The sequence below is a fragment of the Vipera ursinii genome, assembly GCF_947247035.1.
Source record: "Vipera ursinii genome assembly, chromosome: 1".
NCBI lineage: Eukaryota > Metazoa > Chordata > Lepidosauria > Squamata > Viperidae > Vipera > Vipera ursinii.
In genome coordinates, this window is record NC_139512.1 from 163,323,299 (window position 1) to 163,347,037 (window position 23,739).

The 23,739-nt window shown below is 38.7% G+C and overlaps 2 protein-coding genes across 3 annotated transcripts in view; both read right to left on the reverse strand.

The window, feature by feature from the left end:
- Nucleotides 1-883, reverse strand: part of ZNF385B (zinc finger protein 385B) — a gene marked incomplete at its 3' end in the record, with an annotated part of 227,949 nt that extends 227,066 nt beyond the window's left edge. Inside the window, exon 1 of the mRNA XM_083376007.1 lies at nucleotides 698-883. Coding sequence (XP_083232133.1) covers nucleotides 698-755 — 58 coding nt within the window. The 5' untranslated portion in view covers nucleotides 756-883. The remainder of the gene's footprint in view (nucleotides 1-697) is intronic.
- Nucleotides 884-13,799: 12,916 nt separating this feature from the next.
- CWC22 (CWC22 spliceosome associated protein homolog) overlaps nucleotides 13,800-23,739 on the reverse strand; it is a 43,195-nt gene continuing 33,255 nt past the window's right edge. For both annotated transcript variants that reach the window (XM_083349532.1, XM_083349533.1), the window contains exons 16-20: nucleotides 22,249-22,401; nucleotides 21,675-21,802; nucleotides 18,838-18,939; nucleotides 17,964-18,154; nucleotides 13,800-14,689 (exon numbers count right to left, since the gene is read on the reverse strand). In XM_083349532.1, coding sequence (XP_083205658.1) covers nucleotides 14,166-14,689; nucleotides 17,964-18,154; nucleotides 18,838-18,939; nucleotides 21,675-21,802; nucleotides 22,249-22,401 — 1,098 coding nt within the window. In that variant the 3' untranslated portion in view covers nucleotides 13,800-14,165. The remainder of the gene's footprint in view (nucleotides 14,690-17,963; nucleotides 18,155-18,837; nucleotides 18,940-21,674; nucleotides 21,803-22,248; nucleotides 22,402-23,739) is intronic.

The window sequence follows — 23,739 nt, forward strand, 5'->3', positions numbered from 1 at the left end:
GTCTGCAATCGAAACTGAACTGAAGGAGATCTCGAGGCAAGAGGTGGTAAAGCTTGTTGTGTGCATGCACGCTTGAGAACCCGCGCTCTTTTCACCCAGCTACAAGGCTGGCTCTAACGCGCGAGGAGCCATCTAAACACGAGCAACTAAGGGAAGCAGCTGCCCCCCCCCAACACACACACACACACACAAACACAGAGTAGTTTTGTTTCCAAAAGAAGCCGCCCCGCATCTCGGTGTACCCAGAACAACGTCGCCCAAACGCGCGGTCAGCAGCAGCCTGGATCGAAAAGCTCGCCTCTTCAGCAAACCTACTGCTGCTGCTGCCGCCGCCGCCGCCTCCGAGATGCTGCTGCTCGGCTGCCTCAAGCTGCTCGACGCCTGTTTCGTCAGCCTCAGGACGCCCTTGGCCAGGCCAACGTACACAAATAAGCGCCTCGAACTGACACGCGGCTCTTTCGGGAGTGCCGCCTCACCTCGGGTCCGCGGTGCCTCTCCCATTCCGCAGGCAGGCCGGCAGGCCAGCCCAAAAAGCCGCGCGTCTGACGCCGAGAGCCCGCCCCCCGCTCCGAAGGACTCAAGAGGACCGCTCAAACTTCGCAGCCGACCCGAGACTTCCCCACCCCGCCGCGGGGGTCTCCCGAGGGCTTCTTGCTTGGCACCCGCCCTGGCGAGCGTCCCGGGCGAAGCTTCTTACCTCGCCGAGGCGCGGCACGCGAGCGGCTTTGGCGCGGGACCGGAGGAAGCGCCTTCATGGGCGCCTCTGCGTTCGGCGGAGCGCGCGCTTTCTCCCACCCGCCCTTTTCCCAAAGAAGCTTCTTCGGTCAGGTCGACGGGCGGGCGCGGAGCGCGCGGACACCTCTCCCAACCGCCCAGCCAAGCGGCTCAAGCCTGGACCAGAGCGGCGCGCCGGCGACATCCCGCCGCGCGCATGCGCCCGGCCTGGCCCTAAACGACCCTTAGGCAGCCAGGTGAAGCGCGCGCGCGGAGTGAGGCCGCTTGCAGTTTCTTGGCGCGCTAAAAACTCTTTGCACGAAACGAGTCTTGATAGATGGCGAGGCGGGGGGAACTCTCGCGCTCGCTTCTTAGCCTTTTAATTTCTATTTGTGACCCGGCGGCGTTTTGCAATTGGATAGTTCATTCTCGTAACTTTTTCTTCAGCGCTTCATAGCTCGAAGAAGCACGCTCTTACCCCCCCTCCCCTCCCCTCCCCCCCAAGTTTTATCATCAGGATTCGACGTTTCGACTTTTAAGCTGTTCCATCTTCGCAGGTTTCCTCTCATGGAAAATTAATTGATTCCTCGTCTTGCAAATCTAACGATCGGCAAGCCTTTAAGTGAACAGAATGGATGAATTTACTTAAGTGAACTAGAAGAGGCCCATTTTGGGAAGAAACTCCGCATCTTCGGTTCCTCAGATTTGGGCACTTCTGTATGTGAGGCTGTAAGTCTATACATACGTTGTATATAGTATGTCTAAGTCTGTGTTGTGTATGTGTACACTTTGAGAGCAAGCAACTAAATTTCATTTTTAATATGTGCCATTGTGCCCACAGTAAAAAAAATGACAATAAATGTCTGTCTATATCTATCTATCTATCTATCTATCTATCTATCTATCCATCTATCTATCTATCTATCTATCTATCATCTATCTAAAATCAAAGATCAGTTTTTCAGATGAAAATGGAACACCATCCATATTCACTTTTGCTGTTGTTACTGTTTCTGCAAAGACCCAGGCTGAGTTCGCAACCCTTTCTGAATCTACATCACTAACATGTCAACAGGGAAATAGATTTATATTCAGGTTATTATATTTAAAAATTATTAAAGCAACAGTAAAAAATGTATGTTGAAAACTGTGATCTACTTTTATTAAATCAAGCAACACTGAACAGCTTGGAGGAAAGCCTTTGTATAATTCAGTAAGATTTTGGAAAGACATGGAAGTAACATTCATGTTCACATATTTTGTTCCTACTACCGCTACATATGACTTGGAAAAACTAAAATTGCCACTCAACATAGACATTTTTATTTATTTTATTTATTTTAATCCCATTTATATCCCGCCCTTCTCCGAAGACTCAGGGCGGCTTACAATTTAAGCACAAACCAATGTGCTTAGCAATTTTATTTTTATTTTTAATTTTATTGAAACATTCTGTGTTCGGTTCATATAAGTAAAGTCAAGGAGCTGCAGTACTGAAATACACTGTACAATACTTCAGATTTTGAACACATCTTGTCTAAATACTCTGGAAGTTATTGGGTAAGTATGATAAGTGAAACTGAAAGTCTACAAAAAATTACCATCAGGTTAACTAACGGCCTGCTCCAATGCCAGTTGTTTTTCAGGTAATAAAGAGCAAACTCCCAAATAAAAAAGATTGAATGCTGGTGTGGTTAATTTTTAATTAGATTGGGCCCTATGTTTCCACTGTTTCATATCACTTTCACTAATGTTAGGTTTCTTCAGAGAAATCCTCAATGAACAGAAAGCCTGTAAAATCATTTCAGAATGTTCACAGTAATAGAAGAGAGCTTAACATGATTTTACAGTAAAAGGGTTTACATTTAAGGTAAATGATGGAGCAGATATTTCAAGGATTACTCAGAATAAGGAAGAATAAGAAAATATACTGTTTTCACCAATAATGTTTCTCTTGGCAGAAATAGATGATATAAGATAGAACTGCCATCAATATTTTCCAGTGTTTCTAAGAATGTCTGTGATTCAAAATGATGTCTGAGAAAAATAATGTTTAAGGAGGGCTAACAATTTTTTACATGCATCCTAGTCCTGCATACATTTATTTTAGTGGAGCTCTCATATTTTCAAGAAGCCATTAGATAATATCCTAAAACTTCTGTGAAATCCATGTCAGCTTAATTCTCTAAATCAGCTTAATTCTCTAAATCCTGGCTGAGGAATTCTGGGAGTTGAAGTCCACAAGTCATAAAAGGGCCAGGTTTGAAGACCCCTCCTCTAAATCATAGTAGTAATAGTACTACTAGTAGTATTCAGAAAATATTTTACTTATTTATATTACAATAAAAGCATTTTAAAATAACATATAACATAGCATTTTATTTATACTTTCAGCAACACATGATGAAAACTTGAAAGCAGGAAGAGTGGGGCACAGATAAACACCGAGAGGAAAACAAAATTAGTGTAGTGCAGTATATTGAATGACAAATCTCTTATAAATCCAAGTATTTAAATGGCCAACTAGCGTGGTGATCATTTTTGCTTGGAATCAGTTGCACTGCACTTGCTTCTGTGAAACTGCTAATGTCTATGCTCATTGGCAACTCTGGCAATGGAGTCCCAAACCATCTGGTGGGCTTCACTAGAGAAAAGATTGGTTTTTAAGACATAGTACAACTCTAATTTGATCCTAAACCATTGCTACACAAATTATCTGTACGATATGCAAACATAGTTTCACTTTGTCTCTGTGAGATTTGGATTTCCCTCTTCAAATTACAGCCCACATTGTCCGAGCTGTTCATTATGGCCTTCTAGTTTCCCATGGAGAGGAGGAGAAAATGAGAATTACATAAGCTTCTAGCACCAATCTTAATAGAAGTAGTCCTCAACATACAACCACAATTGAGCCCCAAATTTTCACTTCATTGTCATACCCCAATTGGCTTAGGCCCGGGATACTTGCAGGACCATCTGCTGCCGGGAACGACTTCCCATCGCCCAGTGAGCTCACACAGAGAGGGCCTCCTCAGGGTGCCGTCGGCTAGACAATGTCGGCTGGCGACCCCCAGGGATAGGGCCTTCTCTGTGGGAGCGCCAGACCTATGGAACCAACTCCCCCTTGAGCTTCGGAGGGCCCCGGATCTCCGGTCCTTTCGCCGCGGCCTCAAAACACTCTTTTTCCATCAGGCTGGCCTGGACTGACGGATTTTAATTATGTTTTTAATTTTTAACTTAATTTTAATTTATTCTACTGGGACTATTAATTTAATTTCTTTTTAACTTTTGTATTATTGTATTTTATTGTTGTTAGCCGCCCTGAGTCCTTCGGGAGATAGGGCGGCATATAAGTCCCAATAATAAATAAATAAATAAATAAATTTTGCCATGGTTGTTAAGTGAATTTTGCCATGGTTTGAATGGTTGCTAAATAAATAGTTGTAAGTCGAGGATTATCTGTATATAACTCAGGCCCTTTTCATCTTGCCACACCTATCTAATCAAGTTCGACTATCATGGCCAAAGGCCTTTTTTTCTGGATGATAAACAGTTGCTTAATCTTTTCGTTCTCTTTTTGTTATTTTAGCTTGTCTTACTGCTAGTTTGCCTCATGTCAATAATTGTTTGTTTGTCTTGCTATCAATATTGTTATAACTGCTTTGGATATTAGAAGCATATAAATATTTTAAATAAATAAATGATTTCATACTTTTTTCCTTTGAAGGAATTACTCAAGATATTTCAAAGTCCGTGAAATTAAAAAATTATCTGCTTTCTGTCTAGAGTAAGATTTTTTTTCAACGTCTAATACTTCAGTTACTTTTATATATACAAGAGCAAAGATCTTTGAGGATAATAATTATTCTAACAAATACCCTTTTAAGTTAAGTTGGAACTGTATTAAACAAGACACAGAGTGGAACACAATCACAAGCTGAACTAGAATTAAACTAGCCAGACAAATATTTAAGCTGTCTAGAAGATGTACTTCTAAGCAGCAGAAAAACACTATGCTATTTTTTTGTTGATACTCTAAAACAGAAAAGAAAGGCACTTTAGCACTGATTGGATAACACTTCCATTGTACTTCAATCTGCTTTTGGAAAACTAGTTTTACTTAATAGCATGAACAATCACTTCAGAATTCACATGCTGTTTACAGTTCCATTAATAACAAGACATGAAAGTCCTCTTGCTTAATAGTTCGTTTGAAAATGATTGATCTTTGATCTGTTCTCAATGAGACACAATGATCACAATCATGTTTCCCCTACACCTAAATATTCTGAATGCAGAAATAAAAGGGGGGAAAAACAGCATTTAGTTATAAAGAACACTTGACAGCCTTGCCCAAATCACAACAACTTACGGTAGGCCCTTTACCTACTAACAGTTTATATCATTCTATTAATTTGACCGATGAAGTTGGGCTCATTTTGTGCTCACCCCATGATTTAAATTGCCCTCTGTTGTTATTTTGTGTTTTTTAAATAAGAGCAATTATCCAGTTACAGTAAATTAACCATGTCCTATCACAGTTTCAAGGTGTGTAATGATTAGAATGTTTGACACCCATTACCATGGAGAAGAGGCATGTTTTAGACATGTTTTGGGCAATTAGGAAATCCTTTCCCTCTGTTCATGGGCCAGCCCCTCTTGCAATCATTTCTCCTCTCAATTTGCCCTCTTAATTTACTCCTCTGATTTCCTTTTATATTAGCATCTCCCCATTTCCCATTTTTGAATTAGGTTCTTCTCCAAGCTTTCAACAATGAGCAAGAAAGAGCACAGCTCTGCTAATTTTATTTGAGAAACAAGAGAAGCCATGGTTGTGCACGCTGCAATACATCATCACACAACGTAACCCTATAACACAATGTCATGGTGGACGCAGTTGCTTGTGTGATCATCAGAAGCAGAAGCAACAGGAAAAAAATAATGCTTCCAAGAGTGACAGAACAAGCAACACACACAGCTGGCAAAACCTGGATGTCTTTTGTGGTTTGACTTTTGGAGCAGAACAGGATTAGCATACTTGAGAGAGTGCTTCTCCAATTTTTAAATATGGGTCTAGCTAGCCCTTTTGCAGAAAAGTGTTGGATCCGTGTTTGAAAAAACTCATTTTTTTTTCCAAGAGAACAAAACCTTTTCCAGAAGGACCTTGTGTAAAATTTGACAAGCAGTTTGGAAGGCTCTGGCCAGGCACTAGGTACTAAAGTCCGATATGTAATCTCTCTTTCCAAATGGCCACTCTGGGCAGTGCTTCCCCTGTTCTGAAAATAGCATTTGGCTCTGGAGGAAAGTTCTTAAATCTTTTCTTAAGCTATACCAGATCCAGAACTAAGGCAAACAGGCCTCATCAGTGCCTCCAATGACAAAAGTGGATTGCTGCTCTCACAATAGCAGAATTCCACATACATCCTTCCCCTATCATATTTATATCATATATTTCTTTTATGATCCTGTAGTGGTTTTGCTGCCTTCCTGATGCCTACATGGAATTCACAGATTTTTTTTTTCTTTGTGCCCTGAGAAACATCTGCTGCTACCTAGGATTGAACTCTCAACCTTCCCAAGTGTCTTCACCACTAGGCCACCATGCCCCAAATCCTTCATCTATCATATGCCTCCCAAAATCAGTTCCATAGAATTTTCATGTTTTCAAAATGTATCTAGTGGCTAGATAGACAGGAAGAATTGTGAATATTTCTAGCTGTAGTTTTAATTCCACTGCAGTGTATAAGATTGGGCACAATCAATTTACAGGATAACTAAGTCTCTCAATGATATCCACGTTAGCAAATGGTGAATGATATTGGGGAAAAGAATGAATAGCCCTTTCCATTTTACCTTGCAGATTTAACTGATTGAGCCTTTAAGCCAGACAAGTAATAAAGGTGAGCGCATAAGCCAGATGTGTTCTTTCAACCACCGAGTAGCAATCATACTTTCAATTTATCTGGGATTCGTGGATAAAGATTTCCATAGCATCAGTAGGCTTAGCAGTCCCCATTTTAGAAATTAAGTCTTGAAGAAGTGAGAAATTGATTTTGAAAGTCCCAACTGGAGTTAAAATTGGCATTCATCTTGTTCTTCTGAAAGGCAATTTCATAACAATTTTATAAATTAACAGTGACTGTGTAGCTGTCCTTAAAAAATGGCCAGTTCAGCTAGGCCAGAATGTACCATAACTTCAAGGACTTCTCTTTTCCTATGTGCCTGTTTCGTGTGTGTGTGTGTGTGTGTGTGTGTGTGTGTGTGTGTGTATTCTAAGCATTGCATTTATGGAAATAAGATTTGCTATAAATAGTATACAACCAAATAATTTAGATTATACAGGAAAGCGAATGAAGTAACCTCTAGTTATAATTTTCTGTCCTTTATATGCAAACCAATACTTTCCCTCTGCCACATTTATAATCATGAAAGGGAGAATGGGGAATGTGGCAAACACTGCCATGGGTATATTGAAGGCTAAGACCCCTCTTGAAGTTTGCATTCACCTCCAATTATCCTACTATAATCTTATTCTTGGACAAGATATAAAAATAGAGTAATGTAGGAGAAAGTCTGTGAAAGTCATATATATATATATATATATATATATTGCAAAAAGTCAATGTTATAAACCATTAAAACAGAACTATACACATACGCATGGTGTTTAGTCCTGATCCCTAGCTGCAAGCGAAAGTTATATAAAATTGCTGCCTTTACACAACTTTTCTTGGTTCTCTGACCAGTAAGAACATTAAATGAACAGATGAGCTCTGCTGGCACTGGTTAGAAAGCAATATTGCAGGCTAACTCTGCCCACAGCCAGGAGTTCGATTCTGACCAGCACAAGGTTGACTCAGCCTTCCATCCTTCCAAGGATGGTAAAATGAGGGCCCAGACTGCTGGGGGAAGTATGCTGACATTGTAAACCGCTTAGAGAAGGCTGTAAAGCACTATGAGCAGTATATAAGTCTAAATTCTATTGCTAGTAATTCCTTAATTTGGTTAATCCAAACTCTCATGTTATAGGAATCTGTATGTATCAGATTTCCTTGATATAAAATAGAATACCGTAAATATCATACATTCTTAAATATGAAGGCATCTACATAATATTCCAACTCTTTCGAGTTATAAATGAAGTTGGGGGCCCCAGCATCCTATAAATGTCCACTATTTGTTTTTACCTATATACATGTGTTATGTATACATTTGTGCAATACAAGAATAATTACCCATTCACACAATACAAAATCTTTTTTAAAAAAAATTCTCAGGTTCAGTTCTTTTGCTTACATCAAGTCATTCAGAAACAAAAATGACCATACTAATCCATGAGGCAAAATAATCAAAATCCATAGTTGGGCCTTTTTAGAGCTGTGTTTAGATGAGGATATGACGAAATGTTTAAATTCCGTTTGAATATTTCATTGGAGAAAAAGAAAACCGCAGAGAACAAAGGGGCATCAATCTTAAGTAACAGTTTACAGTAAGCAGATGGTTTACAGTCAGGTGCAAGGTTATATTCACTTGGCCAGACTAAACCCACTTCCAGGCATCCTATTTAGGGTATTTATATTAACCGCAGCTGACACACAGTTGAACAGAGCTGATTCACAGCGTTTGGGCATAGTCACTCATTGATATAATTGGTGGGAGGCAAAGTAATTCAACCTTTGCTAAGAAAGAAAAAGTTAGATGGAAATTACTCTGATGAATGAGAATCTGGCCAGTTTTTAATTTTGTAGCGGTAAGTTTTTTTCCATATTCATTTTTAAAAGATGAAATGTACTTGAGCCATAAACGGGCCCCAAATGGTTGTAAAATATCAATACAGTACTAAAATCGTTTTGTGGATAAATTTTGTTTCTCCTAAATGTCTATGGAGATTCTCAGTCATCCATGGTTGTCCCAAGGGTGCCTTTTCAGAGGAGCAACTGGACTTTCTTGTTTTCTTTGAAGACGTTTCGCTTCTCAGCCAAGAAGCTTCCTCAGCTCTAAGCTTCTCTCAAGAGTTGAAGAAGCTTCTTGGATGAGAAGCGAAATGACTTCAAAGAAAAACAAGAAAGTTTGTTTCTCCTATATTCACTGCAGCCATTGGAAAGAACACACACTGTATGTTGATATAATGAACTCTCTTTGGGTTTGAATTCTATTTGATTTAGGTTTGCAACCCAAAATCTTTTGATACGGCATGTTATAAAAGCCCAGCCAACTGTAATTTGTTAAACAAACTATGCTTAGTAGGGTGTATATGTCCTGCTGAGAGTTTTATCAATTTGTGGCAGCCATACATCCATTCAATCAAGTATATGAAGATAGTAGCCACTTATCTATTCCGGCATCAAGACTGTGACTGGATTCTTGTCTAACAATAGACAAGAAATGCTTTAATCTGTAATGGTTAACAGACAATTGCTACTGTATTGGGAGGAGGTTTCGAAGTACTTCTTGCAGGACTACCCGATTCTGTAATAGCTTTGCTCCCTATGCCATCCATCTGGTAAACTCGCAAGATTCGTTTTTCTCACTATGCACATGTATACAAAACCCGAATTAAGCCTGTTCTTTCTCTGTCATATAATATAGGTATGTGCATAAATTTGTATTTATTTTTGTCATATTTATGTAGTGTAAATCGGAGGTGACCCTTTGAGAGCTATATGCAACGAAATTTCATTTTAATGTAGGCCGATTAGTCTACATTCAAAGTGACAATAAAGTTATTATTCTATTCTGTTCTGTTCTGTTCTATTCTATTCTTTTCTATTCTATTCTGTTGTTCTCTTCTATTGTTCTATTCTATTCTATTCTATTCTGTTCTGTTCTATTGAAGTGGAGCAGAGCAAAAATCTGAAATGTACAGATCTGCAGAGGTAAAAAGGAAATGCAGTGACAAATCACTGCATTAAACTAACAAAAGCTTACCTAAGGTATAAATCCTACCATCCTTTTAATTAAATGAATATAATTAGATTCAGAAAAGAAGAACACTAGAATACTCAGGGTTAATATACTGATAAACTTCTATTTTTAATTTTTTTTAACAAACCATATAAAATATGCCTTTGCAAAAGAAGTTAAATATAATGGAGACTGAATATTGGAAATTCTCAAGCAGAAACCAGCAGTTGTTTAAAGGGCTTTTTTAGTCTGAAATGTTCATAGAAATATTTTGCTTTGGAGGTCTTCAGGGGCAAGAAAGTTCTGCATTTCAAATGGAAAGTAAGTAGTTCCATAAGAATAGTGTTTTCCTTAATGTGGATTGTCAAGGTTCCAGAGAGAAGTTGGGAGATGCACAAGTTGCAAACCAGAAAAAAATTTGTTCCACTGAGTTGCAACTCCATTAGCTCATGGACAGCAGGGATTAAAATCCCCCATTAGTCATTTAAAAAGTACAGAAAAGATATTTTAAAATTGACATTGAATTTTAATAAATATTAAAGGAATAATTAGCCTATTCATTTCCAATTTTAAAAAAATTGAGAGAGAAAATCCAATTTTTTAAAAAATCTAAAATAAATACGGAGCAGAGGAAATAAGAAATATTTTTAATGCAGTGACAAACACACTATGTTTGGACTGCTTCTTCAGGAGACTCCTGCAAAATATCTAAACAATAAAATGGTGTCCAAAATAGATGTGATATGTACGTGAATTTAAGACAAAAACCTGGGCAGGTTGAACAGCATAGAGACTGCTAAAGTTGTGAAACCTTGGGACTTGGTCTCTATCTTGAATTGATTTGTGTGACATTTGTTCCAGTTTCACAAAGACAGCTGAGTCAGTTTGTGGCAGCAAAATCAAGAAGCTCTGAAATAGTGCGAAGACAAATGGCTGGAACCCAAATGTGTTTCTTTGTTGTGACTGTGTGGGAAACACAAAATGTGTTTTGATTTGAGCCTATTCAAAAATGTTATTTCTGCCAAATTCAAAAGGGTTGGATTGTTCTGTGATCTGACAAGACTAAAATATTAATATTTATGTTCTGAACTTTTGCACAACAAATTAAAGAAACGAACAAACAGACTTCCATACGGAGTGAGGTATGGGAGAAATTCCCATTGTGAAAGGGTAGGCAGAAGAAACCATGTTTACCCATTTCCCCAATCATCTTTATTATTCTTTTCAGAGCTTTTTCCAGTTCTGTACATGCTTTCAATAAATGATGTTGGCCTGATCACAGGTGGATTTCACATCTGGAAAGTAAATCTGCAAGTATCCTACTCAGGAATAGAGGAAAGGAGGAAGGGCAAAATCCCCATCTCTTTTACCATACAGATTTTTGTTCATGACACAATTCAGTGGCTTTAAAAGAATGAAAACAATTCAAAAGCAAAGAAAGAAAAGGGAACAAAAAATTGAGTACAAATTGTAATTAACAGTTGATTTAATAAAATATTTTTATAGACATCTATTTTAAACCTACCAAAGAATCAATGTCTTCGCAGACATCCGATTTACAATAGAAACCAAGAATAACAACTAACTGCCATTCCTGGACATCCTTGTAACCAGAACCACCAATGGCCAACTACTAATATCCGTGTACAGGAAGACAACACATACAGATCAATGAGGACCCAGATTGTTGGGGGCAATAAGCTGACTTTGTAAAATGCCGCTGGGGGGGGGGGCGAAAGCCCTAATAAGCAGGCATATACATAGAATAAAGGCTATTGCTAAGCACATTGATTTGTGCTTCTTAGATTGTAAGCCGCCCTGAGTCTTCGGAGAAGGGCGGGATATAAATGGGATTAAAAAAAAAATCCTCAACTTCCACAGCAACCACCCCAAAGGCCACAAACAAAGCTGCATCGGGAGAGTAGAATCCCATTGCAACATCATGGAGGCCAGATCAGCAGAACAAAAACACTTATACAAAGTCTTTGAGAGAAACGGATACCCACAAAACTTCATCCGGAGTTCATTACACACAAACAATACAAAGACCCAAGGCAACACAACAACTACAACAGGAACAACAATGACCAGGCGAATCACAATTCCCTACATACAGAATATTTCAGACATGACAGCAAGACTACTAGGCCAACGTGACCTCGTAGTAGCCCGAAAGCCTGCAACTCTCAGATGGACTATGTCAAAACGTAAGGAGCAGACAGAAAGAAACCAAAGATCAGGCATCATATACCGAATCCAGTGGAACAACCGTGGAAAAAACTATGTGGGCCAAACAGGAAGAAAACTACCAGACTGCACAAACACTTCCTGGCTATCAAAAGACATGACCCACTATCCCTCGTGTCCGTCCACAAAGACTCAGAAGGACACAAGTTTGATGTAACCAGGACCACAGTTGTAACCCAAGTGATATTACAGGGAGAAAGAGAATTCTTCGAAACCTGGTTCTCCACCAATGTGTCAATAAACAGACACATTGACATCGGCCCAATCTACCAACCGCTGAGAACGAAGGAACTACTTCAATTGCAATCCCAAAGGCAGCATTTCAAATGAACAAACAGGCAACCCACCACACAGCAAAAATCACATCCCCCCGCTCAAGAAACCAGATCATGTCTCGCCAACAGCCAGCCAACCAAACAACCAAAACCAGACCATGACTCAGAAACATCCAAACAGATAACACCCATAACAATTTACATCACACAAAAAGGCATTTAAAGGCCAGTGCTCTGACAGATGAGCACAATTCAAAGCGCACTGAAGATATCCACCTGAATGGGGACGAAACATTTGCAGCCAAGCTCGGAGATCAAACCAACAGCCCATCTATTTTAAAGCTTTTTGTTGTGTTATCCTCAATGATACTTAAATTACATAGAAAGAGATTGACAGTGCCCTTTCCCATTTGGCATAGGTTTTTATGAGCTGCAGCTCATTTCATTGGATGCATAGATGGCATTCTGAGTCTAATAAAAGTGATCTGCAACTCACAACATATCTTGTAATAAAAAAAATGGAAGAGATGCTACCAAATTCCTATTTTTTCCTACCATAGACTAACCAGACTCTATTTCTATATTGCCTTAAATTATATAGTTCACCCATATGTTCCTTTACTAACAAATATTCATGGAAACTTTTAAACAGTGGTATTATTTTTATGGCTAATTGAAAGCAGGTTTTGCATTGCTTTTATATATTTTGATTTTGATTCAATAGATAACTCATAAGCATTTTAAAACAATTAGTGATACAAAGATTTGATGAAAGTACTGTTCACATCAGACCCTGAATGGCAATAATTTAAAAATACCAAATATAGTTCTTGCCAGAATTCTATATTTTTCAGAAGTGAAAAAATACCCATACTCTGACTAGGTTTTTAAAGAAATAATCTTTTATGATTAAACCATCAAAGCAACATCCAGACATCCTGCTACATGAATTTTTATTCAACTTCAGCTTTTATAATGACCTTTTTCAGTTATCAAGAGGGGAATTTTAACATATTTATTCTTTGAGCTTTAGATTTTAAAATTCTAAGAAAAAGCATAACTTCTGTTTAAAATTTACAACTAAGTTTTGTAGATTTAGAATTTACAACTAAATTTACAGCCACAAGGATCAACTTATTACTGTTGTGTATTCACAACTGCTTTCCATCTAGAATATATAATTAAACAGCCGTTCTTTACACCAATTTGAGTTTTTTTCTCCAAATTCTGATAAAAAAAAATCATTTTTTAAACTTGATCCCTTCCAATTTATACTGTATGTATGAATGACTGTGTGTGTGTATATATATATATACTCTCACATATATTTGTGTCAAAATCCGTTTGTAGATAAGCCAATCCTTGAATTTTTAACCAAAATACTATGAAAAGGTGCCACCTAAAGATAAGCCGACCTCAAATTTTTCATTTATACTTTCACAATTGATTTATCCGCACATAGCAAGTTATCATGTCATTTTGGTTAAAAAGACAAGGATTACGCTTATGCAGGGATGGGCTTATCCCAGGTATATATGGCATTGGATGTGGCCAATATACCATGATAGATATTGGTAAAGCTTTCATTTCCAAAATTTAAAAGACTCCCCTTTTAGTCTGCAATTCATACACACACAAAAAAACCCCAGAAATGTTATTTCTGAAATGATACTTTAATATGTACTGAAATCAAACATTCAAAACTGAAAAAAGGAAGGAATGTTTAGCATTTCCAGAGAACACCAATAAAATTTAAAGAAGAAATATTTACAGCACGCTACTATCCCAGTGAAAGCAACTTTTAACTGTTTTACTGGCAAAATAACAGGGCTTTTGATTCCTCTTGCATTCAAAGTCTTTTAAGCAGCAGCTTTAGCGGAAAGCTCCAACACTTAACAGTGATTCGAAGAGTCATTACTGTTTGGAAGTATTTTGTACAAAGGGTTTCTTCTTTAAAAAAAAATGTGTAGCAAGTTGTAAAAAGACAGTTCAAATGGCAAGGCGATCCTGAAAACTCTTCCTGATTCATTTGTGCCTGGATGGGGAAGCATTTCTATGCCTTCTCCTGCTTTCGTCTTTCCTTATTATATCTTTATACTGGTTTGAATATTGGCTTTTTTCCTCAGACTCTCCGGGGCTGGGATAACGGTGAGGCCTCTCTCTGGACTTGGATCTGTCCTTCTTCCCTCTGTGGAGCTTGCTGTCCCCTCTGTGGTGCCCGTCCCTCTCTTCCTCCTCAGAAAACGAAGGTCTTCTTTCTTTTCTCTTTTTAGAACGGCCGGTTTTGCTGTCTAAAAGTACAGTTTTTTCTCGATTCCTCTCTTTTCCGCTCCGGGAATTACTTCTATCACTGGAATAATCTCTGTCATAATACGTTTTGTCTTTTCTGCCAGAGCTTTCGTCAGCATTCCTCTCTGAGTTTCTTGCAGCACCGTTTTCTCTCTCGGGCCTTCTCCATTCTTTCTCCTTTTCGAGTTTATTTTTCTTATTCTCTTGTTTTCTCCGGGTACCTTTATCCGGATTTTTCTTCTTCTGAGACTTTTTCTTATCTGAAAGGGGAAAAAAACACAGGGCTTTCACTCTAATATTAAATTTTTAATTTGTCCGACCGTGTTGCTTGTATTCGAAATTCCCAAGATGGGATAGGTAAGAAAAGTCTGATTAATTACTCTCAAGAAATGGAGAATAATACCAAAGAAAGAGATGCGGTATCTCATCGACATAACCTGAAATGTTTCTGCTCACCCAGGGAGGCCATATCAGCCATTTCACAGCAAGAATTATTATCAGAAGCTTTTCTGTTTATTTCCCAGGAAATGCACAGCATTTCTGCATTTCTCTCGAAAATGCCAACTTCCATTTCTTTATTGCTGATTTTGAATTTTGACATTTGTGTGTGTCCTTCGGGAGAAGGGCGGTATACAAATATAATAAATACTAAATACTAAAATTCACAGATTAGGAAATATGGCCAATGGACCCCAACAAGTATAACACCATTCAATTCAATTAAAATCTTGCCATTTTAGTACAATCTGTGTTTTGATTTTCTTCTAAGGTGCAGACATTAAAAAAACCAACCCTTATTTAACACGAAACAAAAAATAATCCTGTCATACCTTCAAAATTTTGTTGTTTCCAATCTCCGACACAACTACATGGCTTCATATCCATGGCTTAAGACAACTATTCAATGGAAATGGCCTTTTACCCAGAAAAAAATTACACATAAAACATTTCTATGCTTAGGGTGCTGTTTAACACTGATTAATTAACACTGTTACACTATAAACAATGATTTATATGAAAGCTGGAAACCCTACCAGGCAATTTGACATTCCCGTTCAGTGAGAAAAGTGTGTTTATATATCAAAGGAATAAGAAATAATAAGGAATATGCAAGTTCTAAACTGCCTTTTAAAAATGAGCTATACGATGGCAACTGGGACCAGGACTGCCATTGCTAAGTGATGCTAGAACTTTATGTCCCAGACTCACTTAGCGCCAAAGAGCCCAGCAGTCCCGCTTGCCATCACAGTCCCAAGATGCGTGACTTGTTAAGTGGAAATAGCAGGAGTCCCAGGTAAGGAGGGCAGAGTGCCCTAGGGGAGGGGGCACAGGGGGGTGGAGGGGCTGGGAAAGGTCATGCTAGAGTGAAGGGAGGCCGGGGGAAAGAGGGTGCCATGCCGAACTACTGAAGGGAGATCAGAGAAACATGGGACCGAGCATGGAAGTAGAGGACAGCCAGGGGAGGCATAGGAGCCAAGGGAGATTGAGGGAAGCAGGCAACGGTGCTGCCTGAGTGTAGAGAGGCTGGGGAAGCAGGGAGCAGCTTGGGCAAGCAAAGGATGCCAGGTAAATTAAAACACCAGACATTCTTGACCTACAACCGTTTGCTCAGTGACTGTTCAAAGTTAAAGCAGCATTAAATGAATGGTGGCTACAACCAATTCTTGGAGGTTCAGACATCCCAAGACTTCTTCAGTCGTATGAACATGATCTGGGTGCTTGGCAACCTTCATTGGGCAGGGAAGGTTGCAAGTTTCTGGGGTAAGTCTCCCACACCTGTACACCTCCCTCCTGCACTCATGCTGTGCCAGCCACTTACTCTTCCCTCATGCACCCTCCCTGAATCCTTGCCACAACTTCTTTGTACACCTCTTTGCACTAACACATGCTGCATCCTTGCACACTTTCCCTTGTGCACTCTACACCTCTCATGTATCCCATGGCTTCTCTCTGACACAAATGTCTCATGCACCCTACACACACACACACACACCCTAATCCGCAATCCTCATACATCTCCTTGTACCATCAAGCACTGACCGTACTTACTTGCCTGCTGACCTGGGACTTGCAACTGCCAGCCGGCTTCCCCACAGCATTTGGTCATTGGAAACTAGCAGGAAGTTGCCTAGTTTTAAAACTGGGATTTGGTTGACAACGGGAACGGGGACTGCCATTGTAAATTGAGGATTATTTGTATTTTTGCCTTTGACCTCCTCCATATAGCTAATTTACTTGAAAGGCTTTTTCTGTGAAGAAACTCACGCTTCATTACATTAATGTAAGAATAACATTAATATTTTCTACAGAGCCACACACATATGCCAAAAAGAACTGCATCATATCTTTAATTAAGAGAGGCAAACAAAATAAAGCTCTTCTATTTTAGCAATGCCTGAGGGGCTTCACCATGGCATTTTCATTGTGCATGTTGAATGTATTTCTTTTGCATAATTCCCAAGTATGTTATTGGTGTACGTTATTACTTTTTTGTGTGTGAGTGTTTTTAAAGATGATGAAAAAGAAGTGAATTTCAGACGGCAATAAATCTGCAATTGTGGGAATCAATCAAGAGAATGGATCATAGCAGAATTTTCTCCAGCTAACTATATTAAAAAAAAACTATAGTAAAGCTGCAATTTCAAAATATTTACAAGATAGTCCTCGGATTAGAATGGCAACTGGGACCAGAATTGCCTCAATAAGCAATGTAGTCATAAAGCATAATGTCACACGATTGCATTGCTAAGTGATGGCAGTCCCAGCTGCTGTCATTAACAGGGGACTTGCACAGGTTATTAGGCAAGGATCTCGTGAATGCAATTTCCAACTGGCTTCCCCATTGACTTTGCTCTTGGGAAGCCAACAGGAATATTGGAAATCATGATCATTGGGGAGACACAAACATGGCTGGAACTCAGAGAATCAGTTGTAAGTACCACTTGTTTAGCACCATTGTTTAAAAAGTTGCTGAACAAGTGGTTGTAACCCAAGGACACTTGTATTTTTGGTTGGGAATAAACCCAAATGAATTGACTCAAAGACTTACTGTAAATATGTGTAAATTCTGTTACATTGGAAAATTAGTTACTTGTGTCCTTATTGTCTCTGTCACATCAGTCTTCACTTTCCCTTCCTCAACCTTGTGGATTTTGCTTTTTAAAGAACAGAAATGTTTTTTCAAGACTTCTTGCTTCCATATGCATTTCATACTTCGAAATTAAATAACCTGACATGTGAAAACTCATAATCCTCTAACTGAGGTGAGGGTGATAGAAAAGGCTTCAAAGAAGTAGTCTGGTTAATCTAATTCCATAGTTCCAGAATATTAAATGGTTGTATGGCATAACATTTCTATCTAAAGCCTATCCCAATCTTTCTTTTATATGAACCACATTTTTAGCCAGGCGATTTATGACTGCAATGTTTGCAGATTTTAGACATCTAAAATTACCTTCAAGCAAAAAAAGGTAGCCTGCTTGAACAAATGGCTCATCACTAAAGGAAACTGATGGACTGAAGACAGAACTTTACCTGAGCTGCTGCTGTCTATACTGTCAGAATTGGATTCATTCCCACTAGAGGATCCTGAGCTCTCACTGCTGCTGGAATCATCCTCCGAATCCGATGTATCTGATTCTGAAGAGGAATCAGATGACTCCACATCCTGCTTCTGCGTCATTATTATCTTTGGTGCGTTTTTCAGATGCTCCCGTAGTTCATCTCTATTGAAACCAATTTAACAAAACATAAAATTTATAAATATATATATATAAAAATAACTTAAGTGGTTGTTGAGTTGTACCCTGTCTTGTATTTCCAAATTTTTTAAATCTTACTGAATTGATAAAAGTTAATTTTACTAATCGCTGTCAACCCAACTCCATCCAGAATTAAATTTCTTGTTGAGATTGTAGAGTCAATGCCAACATGTAAATTGGCTTGGGTGATACCTTCTCCTCTCTACCTAATACTGATAACACAACTCAGGATCAGCAGTGTGGATTCCCCCCCCCCCCCCCCGTAATTTCATCTTTGAGGACTTCTAACTTCTGGAAAAAAGACAAGCAAAACAAAAGCAGCCTCCAATGATGAAAAAGTTGCCCGCATTAGTAAGAGTGTTTAAGCAGAACGAGCACATGAAAGGCAACATAAAATGTTGAATTGTCAAGATTTGTCGCAATACTGATCTCACAGAGTTGTGCACAGATGTACTGGGTTTCAAATTATAGGCCTTGCTTGTGCATTTGTCTCCCATAGATAACTTGAGGGACATCAGAAGCAAAGTTTGAATATATTTTCACTAATATACATATGGTCAGAACCAAAATCTATATTATGAGACAAATGTACAGGAACTTCTTAAATATATATGTACATATATAATTTTTTTTAAAAAAAATCTTACGTCAGTCCTCCAAGGCCAATTGAAGTGAAGAAATTGATTGCAAATCTAGTATTTCTTGGATTATCTCGTGGTAATAATCCTTCAAAGAACGGTAGCAGGGTTCTGTTAAAAAAACAAACATAACAATCCTTTCTAAGACTGAGAACATCAAATGCTCCACACAAACGTATTTTGATCCCAGTTTAAAAATATTTAAAACAATCAGCTCAATTTACACAAGATTTGTCACTATAGAGTTCTCTACCTTACTAAATTGGGATGGGAATGGGAAAGTGATTTTTTTCAATAAATGCAGAGTTTACTGGGAGCATACACTCTGAAGGTGTACAATACAAAGAATTTTTTAAGAATTTAAGAATTTTTAAGAATTCATTAAATGAAGTTGTCAGAAAAGTCGTGACAGGAAAGTATGGCCCTAGGAAGCAGAGGTGTCTGTAATTGTGTCCATTGTGTAGGTGTAAGCAGGGAAGAAAAGCACGTGAAAGATTGGATGAGGAGAGCTGGGAGGAAATGCAGTGCTTGAAAATCAGCAGTGGCTAAGGGGAGGAAACAGAAAAAGGCATGGGGAAGAGTGTACATTTATTTATTTATTACATTTATATGTTGCTGATCTCCCCAATAGGGTGGACTCTGGGCTGCTTACAGAACATATGTCTCTATATGTCGCCTTCTGTATATGTCACAGAGAAGAGAACCACACCAACCTAAAACAATCTGGGTTTTACTTTGGCCTCTCTCTGTTTCACTCAGAATGATCCACAACACGTATCAATTTTGCTAATTTCAAAGTAAAACGGACATGTGGTATATGTTTTTGCATAAAGCAAAAAGAAAAAACCCAACAACATTCTTTAGTCCTTGCACAGGATCAATGAGTTAAGGGGCTGGTGTTGTTAGATTAACCAACGTTTCAGCTTTATCAAGAGAGGTTTTGTGGCAAGGCTGCTATCCATCTAAAGTAATGAATACATCTTTGCAAAGAAGCAATTGCTCAAGAATTTCAGACTGTTCTTCAATTTACTTCTTACTGAAACAAGTGTTTAAAGTCTTTTGACAACTACTTTGAGGGGGAAAAAACTGTATTAAATGTTTAATTCCCCCCCAACGGTATTATGCTCAATAAAATTAGTGTTATTTTTCTCTAAAAATATTTTAGACACGTAATAGAAAATGCCATTTAAACAACATTAGACTGACTCATCCCATATAAGGTCTTTTGATGGTAGAAAGTATGAGTTGATCTGGTTGATCTGCTGCTCATTATTCAATACCAGATCAGTGGTAAACCTCATCAATTAATTAAAACTGATGCTGCTATAAAGTCCTGCTAGGTCAGGGCCAATTCACTTTACAACCCAGAAATCTGGACAATATTGAAATCACAATGGCAGGCAAGATGAAGGTTGCATTTGGAGAGGGAGGGCAAACCTTTACCCTGTGTTAAGTTTTACTTTCCCCCTTTGCTTTAAAGAAACATAATTTACAGAAAGCCCTCAACATATAACCATTTGAAGTTACAACAGATCTCCTCAGAACTACTTACAACCTAGTTTCAAAATATTGATGCCCCCCCAGCCCCTCTCCCATCATATAATTGTATTTGGGGCATTTGGCAACTGGCCCACATTTATGGTTGTTGGGCAGCATCCTGTAGTCATGTAATGACAACTTACAAGTTGTTGTTGTTTTTTACTGGAAACTGGCATTTACTTTCAGTTTCTGCCAAAAAATGGCCACTGAATACAATGGCTTCATTTAATAACTACACTGTTTGCTTAACAACCGCTGGGGAAAAGTTGATAAAATTGGGTGTGGTCACATGGCAACCCGCTTTTAACGACTGGCATGACTTACGACTGTAATTCTCGGCTCACTTGTATAACTGTTCGTCTTATCTTCTTCAAAATGAGCCAAGTGCAATAATATTAATAGCATTCAATGGACCCATTGCTCCTTGCAACCCCAAACAAATTTTAAAAAAAATCTCTACAGCACACAAAGAAATGATCTTTACCAAGTCATCTCTCCTACTTTTGTTTCAGATCAGCAGCCACAGGGGGTCTAATCAAGCTACTGGATGATTCTGCCACCTGTCCCCATGTGGTGCCATGCAAGAATTGCAACTGCCACCCAATAAGGAAACAAAAGGATTCGTAGTGATGATAAATGGAGATGGCAGACGGTGCCTGAAACAGAATATGAGAGATGAGGGGAAAAGTGGAGACAACCCTTCCGCCTTCGGTATATGACAGGGAAAAAAGCTGGGAGAGAAGCAAAAGTCACATCTTTTTACTGGATTCTACATTTACAGTTACTCTTACTACCGCAGCATTACAATACATCACAGCTGGTGACATCTTTTACTTTTGCCTTGACTTGGTGTTTCTCAACTTCAGCAAAATTAAGATGCGTGGACTTCAACTCCCAGAATTCCCCCAGCCGGCATGCCGACTGGAGGAATCCTGGGAATTGAAGTCCATACATCTTAAAGCTGTTAAAGTTGGGAAGCCTTGCCTTTGCTGTTCTCAATAAAAATAAGCAGGTTTAACACTTGGATGGGAGAACATGAGAAATTTCAAAAGTGTTACAAACTGAAAGTTGAAAACCAAAGAAGGCAATGTCAAACTCTTTCCACTTTGTTATTAAAGAAAACAACGTGGATATATCCATGTAAGTTATTAGGACTTGGGAGTTTTTACCTTTTATTGAAATATACTAAATCCCTCTGAGAACTGTGTGTTAGTTATCAACTTTAATGTTTTAACAATCTGATAACATTATAAACAGTCATAAACAAGGTATTAGAAAAGTAATTTATAATATGATTGCTTACTTACTCATCTTTCAACCTTGCATTAAGATTAGGAAGTCCCATATATTCACTAAGCTCTTGGAAGAATATTTTAACAAAAATTCTACTGGATGATGTTGTAGTTTCTTCACTTAGAGATATGCATTCAAGGACCTACAAACAGAAGGGATAACAATGCCAAATATTATTTTTCCTCTTTAAAATAACTAATTTTCCTTCCCTAATGCATTTTGATTTTCCTTGAATGGTAACATATTCCTTGTAGCAAATATTTGTTGATATAATCTTTGCATAAATAAATAAATAAACAAATAAATAAATAAATAAATAAATAAATAAATTCAATCAATCAATCAATCACATTATCAGTTAAGCCAAGTCTGGATTCCAAGCAGACAAACTGTCTCAATTTTTCCTAAATTCAAGAAATCCTCTCTTTCAAAGCACTCATGTCCCTTGCCAGACTTGAAAGTCAATATGATTCCTCACTCTCAATATGTATTGGAACTAATTCCACTTACATCTGTAGGAGTTCGGGGGGAAAAAAAGTTATCAAAAACCCAATGGATAGTGCAAGACTACAAACGTTGGCTACGTACACTCCATGGAAGCGAATCTGTGTATAAAAGATGAGCAAACATCTTGGCAACGTTCCTCAACTTGTTTGTTTCCAACCGATGTATAGTATCATACTGCTCTTTGAAAATTGCTTCAAAAGACTCCATGTATTCTTTTTTCAACATACAGAAGCGCTAAATATAAAATAAAAACACAGCAAAGAAAAATGAATGAGGAAAAAAACACCTGATTTCAGCACTGTGCTAGGACTAAATAGACAAAGAAAATTAAAAAGGAAAACCACCGGTGGTCCTTGACTTATGGCCGTAATGGAGCCTGCCCAGTCGTAAAGCGGCTCACCCACATGATCATCCTGATTTTATGACCTTTTTTGCTGCAGGCATTAAACAAATCACTGCAGTTAAGTGAGTCTGTGGTCTTAACAAATACCACAATCATTAAGCAAACTCTTTGTTTGCTATGAGCCTTTTTGCCAAAAACCGGAAGGAAATGCTGGTTTTTGGGGAAAAATAGCAATAGCAATAGCACTTAAGACTTATATACCACTTCTCAGTGCTTTACAGCACTCTCTGAGCAGTTTGCAGAGTCAACATATTGCTCCCAACACTTTGGGTCCTCGTTTTACCAATCTTGGAAGGATGGAAGGCTGAGTCAACGTTGAGCCGGTCAGGATCAAACTTCTGGCTATAGGCAGAGTTAGCATGCAATACAGCATTCTAACTACTGGACCACCACGGCTAGGTTGTAAATCGCTGTCACCTAACCGTGGGACGATGCAAACAGTTGTGGGCAGGTTGCTGAGTGCCCCAAAAGCGGTCATATGACTGTGTGCAGGACGGGAGGGCTGGCCATCAGAACCTTGGAACAGAGTTGTAAGTACTTTGGGGGGCGGGTCCCTCGTAACTTTGAACAGTCATTAAGTGACCAGTCATTAGTCGAGGACTGCCATACTGGTTTCTTTTCCAATACTAGTTTGGTTCTAAACATAAAAAAGAAGACAATTTAACTAATAGATAGCTGGAAAATTTTGGAGAGCAGAGAGGACATTCCAGTGATCTTGTTCCATCCAGCCATCTTTTGCCAGGCAACACTGCCAGGCAAAGGAACTTTTCTAGGCCATCATCTGTGCACATCCCCAAATATCTGAGTATCATCACCCCAAGGAAACAATCATTATTTGGTTTAGGACTGATTTTTTTTACTCTCTTCAAACAGACCATTAGATGGTGTGTCTATGTTCTTTCTTTCGCTCTACCTCAGTGTTCAGCTTTCACAGTTATATATTACCACTGGAAAGACCATCACTGGAATCACTTGTCTTAAGATAGGCTGGCTTCCCTTACATCAGCACAGACCCTCTTAAGCAGGGGTCTTCAGACTTGGCCCTTTTATGACTTGTGGACTTCCAACTCCCAGAATTCCTCAGCCAGTGTGCCTGACTGAGGAATTCTGGGAGTTGAAGTCCACAAGTCATAAAAGGGCCAAGTTTGAAGACCCCTGCCCTTTAGGAT